At 36.6% G+C, this 11,249-nt stretch overlaps 2 protein-coding genes across 2 annotated transcripts; one reads left to right on the plus strand and one right to left on the minus strand.

Annotated features, from left to right (window-relative positions):
• Positions 1-1,066: 1,066 nt before the first annotated feature.
• LOC105438879 (protein NLRC5-like) lies at positions 1,067-9,059 on the minus strand. The gene is made up of 3 exons (XM_011667231.2): positions 8,826-9,059; positions 5,717-7,398; positions 1,067-1,072 (listed from the first exon to the last, which is right to left on the minus strand). Exons 1-3 carry the CDS (start codon positions 8,956-8,958, stop codon positions 1,067-1,069), a joined length of 1,821 nt encoding a protein of 606 aa, XP_011665533.2. The 5' UTR covers positions 8,959-9,059.
• Positions 9,060-9,263: 204 nt separating this feature from the next.
• LOC115928515 lies at positions 9,264-10,076 on the plus strand. The gene has a single exon (XM_030995795.1). The coding sequence runs from the start codon at positions 9,264-9,266 to the stop codon at positions 10,074-10,076; it is 813 nt and encodes a 270-aa protein (XP_030851655.1).
• The last annotated feature ends 1,173 nt before the right edge of the window (positions 10,077-11,249 follow it).

The raw sequence follows: 11,249 nt of genomic DNA on the forward strand, positions 1-11,249 counted from the left end.
ACTAGGTTTTTTTTTTCATATTTAATGAGCTATGACCTCTCACCTCTGACCTACATACTCCGAAATTGAACTTAGGCTGTGTTTTGATACCATGAACCTCCATATCAAATTTCATTAAAATCCGTCAAACATTACTAAAGTTATCGAACAGAAACCAGATTTGCATATTTCATGAGCTATGACCTTTGACCTACATACTCCGAAATCGAACTTAGCCCGAATTTTGATATCATGTACCATCATATCAAATTTCATTAAAAGCCGTCAAACATTACTGAAGTTATCGATTGGAAACCAAATTTGTTACGAACGGACGGAAGGAGCCCGGACGGATGGACGGACGGCAGCGTTACTATATCAACCGGCGAGGGGATAATAATCTTTAATCGGATATTGCTCATACTTTCACTAATTTGTTTCTCTTATTTTTCTGTTTTTATTAAAACCAACATAGTATCAGGGTGGCCTTCCCCTTTAAGTATGTTGTGATCTTCCTACATGTGAGTTTCTTTTAGAGCATTCAAGTTGTATAAGCATACAACTGTTTACATGGTGCTCCCCGCCCACCCTCTAGGTTTCCACGGTTTAGTATTCCCGCTTTAGTGAACACTGCTGCCGCCTTAGTGAAAAGACCATCGATATATCCTTCTAGTAAAAGAATCATTATATATGAGACAATTAAAGGAATTAAAGAACAGTATAATGTAGATTAGAAATGGGAAGAGATGGTGATGGAATGAAATTAAATTAAACACTCACACATACATGTACATCACAATTGTGGATGAACTGCTCACCTTTGATTCTTTTGCTTTCCTTGCAAGTGTTGCAAAAAAACAATGATGTAAATCGCAATTTGTAAGAATAACATCCTTCAAGGATGGCATGAAGCATATTATCTCTGCCACATCAAGTGACGTAGTAGGTCCACAATCTCTCTCAATCTCGAGTTTAACCTGGATAAAATGACAAAGTGGTTACTGATGTGATATAGAATATGGACGTTCACTTGGATGTTAGGGATATAAATGTATAAGCTAAATCAGCGGTTGCCCTAGATGTACTGCTAGAACTACAGAGAATAAGAGGGAAAAGGAGATTATGACATTACAGGCTGCATTGCCACAACATTCCATACCAAATTCTTATTTTTGCAACAGTATAAATAACTCATTATAGTTTGCCAATTACTAAACAGAGAAACCTTCAACAAAATAAAAGGAGAGTATATAGGTCTAGAAATAGGCTGCAAAAAGACTACTTCCATTTTTTTCCTTGCATGTTCACACCATCTGGTGACTCATACCTTAAAGATAAACTCCAGTTCTGGTAAAAAAAAAAAAAATTAATTCTCACAGAATCAAACGAAACTTACACTGAATGTTCAAGAGTACAAATAAATGACATGTGCCAAACAATTTTGGAAGAAAATGTATACTGGCTGAGTAACGAGCATAGAAAGACAAGGAAATCAAGTTAGTACTAGCCCCGACACCATGTGTGTTGTCCCATATATAGCTTTCTGTGTACGGTGCTTGTTACTTTACCAAGACTCGGTCAAATTTATTATGATTTTGATGACTCCAGAACCTTGCAGTGCACACCAATACTTACATGCTTCATGATCAACTGTTTATGATCCTTTCCACACCTTTTCTTTCACAATGCAATCGCATTACCAGTACTAAAGTTTATCTCATTTATGTTCATATGAACATGGTCACTAAATTACAAGGGTGGATAAGGAGCAAAAATTGAGGCTTTCAAGAAGAAAAGAAGTAAAATGTTGATACCCCCTGAGCAAAATATTCAGTCTCACCAAGGGAGAGTGAAGATGAACTGATCTACAGTGATCATAGTCCTCCAATCAATCTCAAGTTATAAAGCTACATTGCCTATATCACATGTATGTTAAGAGTTGCAAATGCCCCAGTTGCAACTGCTATCAAATTCAAACTGTGCTGCAACGATTCATATCAACAGCACCAAGTTTAGACAGGGCCAAGGATATCAGATAGATTCCTTTGTACATTGTTAGACATGTACAAACCATGAATTTGGATTTCAATTAGGCAAGAGATATTTTTGGGAAGGGAATAAAATGTGCAAACTATTGGTGAAGTCCCCTTTTTCCCAAATTCTATCTCATCTACAAGATACATGTACATGTAGATGCACTGACTATATTGTACATGCACGTGCCAGCTAGTACATACATGTACGTTGTATTGACGTCCTCGTCAATGCCTTGCCACATTTGCACGTTCTGAATTCTTCTTCTTATTCTTGTTGCTCCCTAATCACATTTGTTTTGCACGCAGTGCTTGTTATTCCTAATTACATGTAGATCCTTTTCTCTATCCCGATTCCTTTCAAATTTCGTATCCACATTTTCTACCATCCCATCATGTGCACTGAACTCTCCATTTTCAGAAATCCCTCCTGCATGACTGTGCACGCGCCATTTTGACCGTTTCGGGTCTGTTTTCATGCTTTTCTTTCGGCCTACCTATTTCCACTATCCTAGTAAAGAATTCTAACAAATTACTATAGATCAAGCAAGAGTTGCTCTTTATCTTTGACATACAAGTTGCCCTTCAAAATGCCTAAATCAACTCTTTCGAGAATCGCTAAAATTCTAGTGACCAATGAAAAGGAAAAATTACCATAACTTTGTCATATCAATTCCTTTCTGTCTGGCATTTTAAATCGTCTTTATCTTGCTGAATTTCACACACCAATGGTCACGCATGATACAGATAACACCTTCTAAAGTTATGAAAATGATTGTGTTTGTGTGGCCATAGCTCCATCATGCCTGGCTTAATCAGTACCCGGTTTCGTATAGATACTTTAATATATTGCCTTTTCAGCAAAATAAAAAAATACACCCTAGGCTATACCATTGACCGACATTGCGAATATTGCTCTCGAAAACCATCCTTTTCAGAAAAATTCCAAAATAGCTTGCGATCCGTTTGCGAACTTTATACCTATAGGTCTATGAACTTGGCAGACATGTGTATCAACCAATATTTAAAAAGGGTGACACCCACCAAATCAGTAATTATCGTCTTATTTCGTTACTATCAACTTTTTCTAAGATCCTGGAAAAGATCATGTGCAACAGAACAAGTAGTTTTCTTGAGGAGTATAATATATTGTGCAAGGTTCAATTCAGGTTTCGTGAAAAACATAATACTACATATGCGCTTTTGACGTTTATTGACAAAGTTATAAAAGCACTTGACCATAATTCCCACACCATCGGTATATTCCTGGACTTCTCCAAGGCCTTTGACACAGTGGATCACAATATACTTTTACATAAACTGAATCATTATGGAATCAGAGGAAAGGCCTTGAGTGGTTCAAGAATTACCTCACTAATACTAATAGGAAGCAATTTGTAGTTATCGACAACTGTACATCCACCTTAGGTGACATAACTTTCGGTGTGCCACAAGGCTCCATACTAGGCCGGCTCTTATATCAATGACTTTTATCTTTCATCTAGACAATTGTTCTTTCAATTTAATTCACATTTATTTGACAAAAGATAAAAAAATAAAAATGAAGTCATTACAAATGAAATCATTATAAATACCGGGATTGCTAAAATAAGTCAAAAACTTGTAAACAAGCAACTCCAAACATAAAAACATACAGATACAATACAATACAATACGATGCAATACGATACAATACAATACAATACTAATAATGTTACATACTAACAAAATATATGAATCAATTATGTATTTCAATAAATCAATAAGTGGCAAGTACTGTTGTTTTCAGTTTAAGTTTAAATGCGTTGTGGTTCTTAACACCCTTTAAATGACTTAATTTAACACGGAGTTCCATTTATGAGGGCCTTGATATCTTATTGATATATTTTGCAAAAAGTAGTTTGTGAATTTTGGTAGATGGAAGTCATTCTTTTTTCTTGTATTAAATGAGTTCAAACGAAAACTGTTATAAAATGTTACTGGTAACATAGCATTTTTGAGTTTGTCTGACGATTCAAATTTATTTTACACAAATAAGGATTCACACCAGCTCTCTCAATTTGTTAACACTGAATTAAAAAATGTAGCAATTTGGATTTCAGCAAATAAACTTTCACTAAATCTTGATACAACCCATTTTATGATAGACAATCAGATCAATTTCATCTACCACAGACCAGAACCATCACTGCTCAAAAGACTTTTATACATGTATATACCGGTACCAGATCACAGCTATGGAACTCATTAAATGATAACATTAAAACAGCTCCCACTATTTTTTTCTCATCTAAACGTAGACTTTAATAGACAATACCTTCTAGATAGAAACAATTATTAAAACGAAAACATGTACATAGAAAACAGCTTTTAGAACAATAAAGAAAAAGAAAATATTAAAAGATAAACCTATTAGTAGGATAAGACCAAAACATTGCAAAAGTAACCATAGTGTATTAGTGTGTAATGTCCCCGTCCTTCGTCCTTCATGCTTCATCTTCCATTATCTCTATCTTTCTTTCTCTCTTCCCCTCTCTCTCTCTCTCTCTCTTTTCTGCTAGAAAGGCTATCATTTGTTATTATTTCGATTATCTATAAATTGTTTGTGTATATACACCCATGTTAAATACAACCTTTTGGTAGCGTAGGGGGAGGGGAGGGTGTAGGATTACCTAAAGCATTTGTATACATTTATTTTCTAATTATATTACAGAGCACTTGTAACTTTTTTATTCTCAAGGGGTCTATAAAATACAAGCTATGCTTTTTTAATAGAATTCCTCCACTATGTTTTACCACTGTGCCAATTAATTTAAACAATTGAATAATCATTTGTAAAATGCTTGGTTAATATTATGTTATTGAATTTGTATATATTTCATATTCATTTGATTATGTTATATCATGTGGAAAATAAAAAAAACCTTGAAACCTACTTGACAATTGTCTGCCAAGTTTGGTAAAATTTCATGATTTCATCACAAAGTTTTGTCAAAAATGCTGAATTTGTTATGCAATGATCACATTACACTGCGTGACATGCTTGTAGTACATTAGCGTGGATGACAATGGGGTCAAAATGACCGCAATGAAATGCCGTTTGAAATGATACCATACATGGTATATAGTATGTCTACACAGAAAATTTTGAGTAAATCGAAATTGAAAGCAGGTCACAATTCAGATTACCAAGGGTAAAACGTACTTGCAATGACGTCAATTGGTCCCTTTCCTATTTTTCTTTGTCTTGAAATTTTGCAAATATATTCTGGGTGGCCAAACGCAGGACATCTCATAGCCAGATTTTAAACTTTTTCAAACAGGACTTTTTAGGCGCCATGTTATATCCTGCATTGCAATGTATCATACTTTATGCGTCACATACATATGTTAGTCCGTTAGCATGCAAGGCCATGTAGGCCTAAGTAAATGGAAAACCATACATGTTTAGCAATGTGTGTCTTGATGCGTGTCGTGTATAAAGGATCATCTAATTGTTTTATTTATCTGCTCAAAGAAATAGAAATACGGGCATCAATGCATGCATATCGTTCTACAATTGCAGTTCTAGTTTCCTACAAACCTCTTTGAAGCACTTTTCCATAATTATACTGTTGTACTGTAAGAAAATTGAAAACAACGTGAAAGTAAGAACTTGTACAAAAATGGATGAACTAATTTTGTTTATCTATGATCAAACTTACCACATGTGGTCCAATGAATGCAAAACCTGCTACAGTGTGTGCTGTCACAGAATTGTTCACAGTCAGCACAATCGGCTCTGATGAAACCCTGTCCTTCACCAAGGCTGCTACATCTGCGTCCTGACTCTCAAAGGCTACATCAACAATGAAAGGTAACTTTCTATGTATGCTCTCAACATCCATGCTTAATCCCTGGAGCATAGAGGTCATTACATGGGTTGCAATACTTTTGTTGTGTGACACAGTGAAGTACAGGAGATACCTGAACTCCTCCTTCTTTAGCAGCACCACTTGCTTAATCAGCCTGTTGAATTCATTACGATCCGATTTATACAGGGAAGCAAGATGGACTCCAGCCATGTACTCCTGAAACAGTTTGTGAGGGAAGAAGACTGGCAATTGCACATGAGAATTCCTCTCATGTGTATCCATGTCAGCTGTAATTCTGTCCTCCTGAGACAAGATCCCGACCCGACAGGCAGTATCCTTGGATTCTATTTCTTGGCATGTTTGGAAATCATCTTCACCGAAAGTCAAGGTATTTTCTAGCAGACCATTGAAGGCTTGTTTGGCAATCGGTCCAAGGAGCTCATCAATTTTTTTCAAATAGTCAATAAGTGAGCGGCTGCCTACTTTCTTCACCTCTTTCTGGGCATAATGTTCTTTTAGAAAGGCAATCATTTCTTTGAATATCTGAGAAAAAGTTTTCAGTGATTTCATTTTCTTTATTTTTTGCTTGTCCTTTTCTTTCCACATAAGACACAACATGGCTACATATATAGGATAGGGGGCCATGTTTTCAGATATGACATCATTATCACTGAAGAATTGGATAAGCTGATTTGCTTTATCATCATTCTTTGGAAAGTATTTGTGAATGTAAACTGACAAATTCTCTCTGTTGAAACCCTCAACATGAATGAATGTGTAGAGCTTCATTAGATCACCATCTGATCTAATCTCCACTGCTCTCCATGGGCGAGTAGTCACCAAGACTGGGCAAGAGGCAAGTTGATCTGAACAAAGAATATCTACAAGTTCAATATCACCAGTCTCAGATGAGCTTCCGCATGCCTCTGAAGAGGTGACACTTGGCTGTGATTCGCAAGATTTTGTCTTCATGATTAGGCCACTGGCTTCGTCTAGCCCATCGAATGCAATGAATACCTTGTCAGGATTTGACTGAATAAACTCAGTCATCTGAGAAACCGTTGCTTGATTGTTTTTGGCCAGATAAGACTTTGCAATCTCGCCAATAGTGTGTTTCTTAAACTCACGTAGAGGAACAATCAAGACCCACACAAATTGACTAAAATACCTCCCTTCAATCCAGTCCCAGGCAATCTTAGCACAAAATGTAGTTTTTCCAGACCCTGCCTCTCCCTGGACCATGATCCGCTTGGGGAACTCTCCATTGACTTTGAGATCAAGGATATCATTGCAATCTAGCATTCGCTTCTCTGTCCCATGCTCTTCTTGTAAGAAGAGATTAGTATACATGTCTTTAAACTGCACAGTGGAAGCTGGATTGAGAGGATCAACTCTGATCTTACAGACAGTGGACCTGTACTTGAACTTGAAATCCTTTGCACACCGCTCAACCAGTTCAGGAGAAAGTGGTTTGGTCTGAGATTCAGCTGAAGGAGGTTTGGTCGGTGATTCTGTCAGTCTCGATGGCCCTCCTAAAAATACATAGAAAATCCATATTCAGATGATAACACATACAAATATTTTGATACATCTGAAAGGATTGTAAAGGCCTGAGGCTAATAGTATGACTATGACTAGATGCATGCATGTACTCAAAGACACTAAGTCATACATGTTTGTCTGAATTTATATGACTTCATTCAATTTTCAGGGCATTTAAAATCTGAGTAATTTGTGTATACAGGTGTATATGTACTTGTAGATGCATATCAATGGAATAATTTTTCCTAGGACATTTCAGCAATGCAGAGTTTCCCTCACATTTACACATCTTATTTTGAAGAAAAAAACAAGACAAATATGACTGCATCTCTAGTATGCCTCTGCCTAAATTCAGTTAAGAACTGGGCTTTGATCAATCTTTAAATATCACAATGAGAATTAAATAAATATATATATATGTATGCATATAAATACATGTTGAGTGATCTTTACAACCTTTGACCTTTGATCTTTGACCCGACAATCCAACATCTGATGAATTGTTTTCCAATGGTGAAGCTATGTTATATATTACATTATGTGTTATTAATTTTGTTTGTAAACTTTTGTAATTCGGCTTAACGCCGCGATGAAAGTTTTGTTTAAAATAAACCATTTTGAATTGAATTGAATACCATATGTATTTTTAAAATAAAAATTTCAGCTCAAATAGCTCAAAGTAGTTATTGTTATGGTGATAAGCGTTTCATTTTGACCTTCTTAACTTTAGATATGATCAGTTTGTCTCAATATGGAGATTTATAACCAACATCAAATTTGAATTCATGGCTCAAACCGTTCTTGAGACACTGCAATAATGGGGCTAACCCCCCCCCCCCCCCCCCCCACCAAACAACAAAAAATAAACAAAACAAATAATAGGACCCTCATAGCCTTTGACCCACTTATCCCAAAATCTAATCACTTCATCTCCAACCTTTGGTGATGCATGATAACACCAAGTTTGAAGTTCATAGCTCAAGTGGTTCTTGACATATCATGAGGCTAAAAGCTGTCATTTCAACAATTTACCTATATAAACCACTTAAACCCATATCTAATCAAGATTATCTTCCTATGGTGATACTAACATACTACATTTTGTACCAACAAGTTTGAATTTCATACCTCAAGTGGTTCTTGAGATATCGCAATAGCAAAAAAGCCGGACGGATGGTCATACAACCCCAAAATATATTTTCTCCCGCACCATCTTCCTTGGACGGATGCATAATTACAGTTATCTTAATGGAATGACGCAAAAGAATATAATTTGTTTGTAGAACATGTGCTCATTGTAAATTGTGGCAAATATATAGAACACAGAGCACTCGCTTTATCTATGGTAAAAACTGACTTCACTTTTATGCATGGTTTTCGATATCTTCTGTTGTAGGAAGATTTAGTATCTGTTTACCTGTGATGTTTGGAATAAGAGATTCATTGAGTAATCTGTCTGATAGGCCACCCAAGCCAATCTCTCGAAGTTTGTCTGCCAAAAGCTGCCGTTTGTTTGAGTGTGGAGGTTGCTCCATATCTTTCCATTTCATGAATAGGCACAAAAATGCATTGGGATAGTTATTCCGCTCCTGTATCAGGATGTTCCCTAGCTCAGAATAAGAGAAACCTAGATATATCCCTACAGCCTGGTAGTAAGATGGACAGATATCCTTGGCCAGCCACAGGAACTCCTTGTCACAACACAACTCAATGGCAGCTGACTAAGTAACACGTGCGAGTGAACCTCTCCTCAAGATATATTTTTTCAACACCCTAGATATCACTATTCTTCGAAAACAAAGTTGATAACTACTCATAATTTGCATCTCTACCAGATTTTGAAAAAGTTATCATTATGAGTGGCCGCAGCCAGAAGAAAATTGTGAAAAAAACCACAAAGAATACCCGTGGAAGTTACTCCATCTTAAACGACGAGCTTCACGATGCTGCTGCCACCCCTACTGGCACAGATGATCAGGCAGATCCTGCTAACAACTTGGGCTCTCTCCCATCATCTGGTGTGGAGCTGGCAGATTATCTTAAAGCTGCAACCAGCAACTTTGAAAAGGTAATGGATGAAGCTGTACAATCTTTGATTGAAAGTGTGCGGAAAGTGGAAAGGGCCCTTGAGTTTGAGGGTCAGCGAATCAACGAACTTGAGAAAAAGAATGCTGAGCTTGAGTACAGATTGGGCAGGATGGAGAAATCTTTTACAGATTTAGCACAGAGGGTTGGAAGCCATGACAGCGATGTCAACAAGGCTGAGCGCTCCTCACGAAGGAACAACTTTCGTGTAATAGGAATACAAGAATCCTTGGATGTTGGATTAGAAGACTGTGCTCAGATAGTAGAGGACATTATAAAAACCAAATTTAAATTGGAAGTCAAGGTGGAACGTGCCCTGCGTGAAGGAAGGAAAGGAGATAACCCCCGTCATATCATTGTGAAGACTTCTTCGTATGATGAGAAAGTCGCCATCATGAAGAGTGCAAGGGAAGCTTTGAAGGAGGATCCTTTTTACTTTGTCAATGACCTAACCAAGCGTGATCTGGAGCAGAAAAGGAAACATAAGAAGGAAGTTCAAGATCTATATTCTAAAGGTACTAAACTTCGCTTCTACGCTGGACAGTGGAGAGGCAATGGAGGAGTGCCATACTTTACTGCGTAGTGCAGCTTTAAACCTTCTTGACTGGGTGGCATTGTCCTCAGCATAGCTGTGGTCAATTTGTTTATCTTATAAGTTTGTGATTAGTCACCGTGAATGATTTATTTACATCTTTTTGAGTGCCTTGCTGGCCTTGTTTCTGGCCAAAGATATTCTCTCTCTCTCTCTCTCTCTCTCTCTCTCTCTTTTTCCCTCTCTCTCTCTCTCTCTCTCTCTCTTTCTCTCTCTCTCTTTCTCTTTCTTAGAACTCTTCCATTCTTCTCTTCTTCAAGTTTGGTGCAAGCTGTTATGTAATTATGGTCTATTAAATGTGTAGGTCTTTTTTTCTTTTCATTCTAGCTTAGATATTTTTGTTGTAATATTCGTGTTAGCTTTTCTTCTGTAAAGTAATTAAGGAGTGGGAGTGGGTTCTGCAGTCAGTTGTTGTTTTTACATGTATCTATATGTGTTTTTATTACCTTTTAATGTTTGTAGTATATTTCTTATATTTACTCTTAATCATGTATTGTGTGTGTGTGTGTGTTTGTGTGTGAATGTCTGTTTGTGTTTTGTTATGTATGCAAGTATGTATGCCATCCTGGGTAGTCATTTCCAAGACTTATATGTGTTTAGAGTTTATCGTGCCATTAATTTTCTTAATTGTATATAATGGAAACCATTGTTGAAGAAGATGTAAACTTAATGCTTAGAGATTGTGCATATGCTGATTGTGGTGCATTTGACCAGAATCTACAAGGAAATTTCGATCTTTTGCATGTAAATGCCAGGAGTTTATGTAAGAATTATGATGAGATGTTACAATTGTTGTCTTGCTTAAAGCATGATTTTTCTGTGATAGGTGTCTCTGAAACTTGGTTTAAAACTTCAACTAATGTCAATATGTTTCAGATACCTGGCTATTCTTTTGTTCACATATGTAGGGCAGACAAAAATGGCGGTGGGGCATGTCTGTACATTAAAGATGATTTGGAATTTAAATTCCGTTTTGATTTATCTGGATCCAATTCAGGGTATGAAATTGTTTTTGTTGAAATAACAAACCTCAGTAAAAAGATTATTGTTGGATGTGTATATAGGGCTCCAAGCTATGATAGTATATCCTTTGTGGAAAACTTAGAACATCAGCTACAGATATTGAGTAGAGAAAACAAGGAAGTATATTTAATGGGTGACTTC

The sequence above is a fragment of the Strongylocentrotus purpuratus genome, unplaced genomic scaffold (assembly GCF_000002235.5).
Source record: "Strongylocentrotus purpuratus isolate Spur 01 unplaced genomic scaffold, Spur_5.0 spur5_scaffold_3, whole genome shotgun sequence".
Classification (NCBI taxonomy): Eukaryota; Metazoa; Echinodermata; class Echinoidea; order Camarodonta; family Strongylocentrotidae; genus Strongylocentrotus; species Strongylocentrotus purpuratus.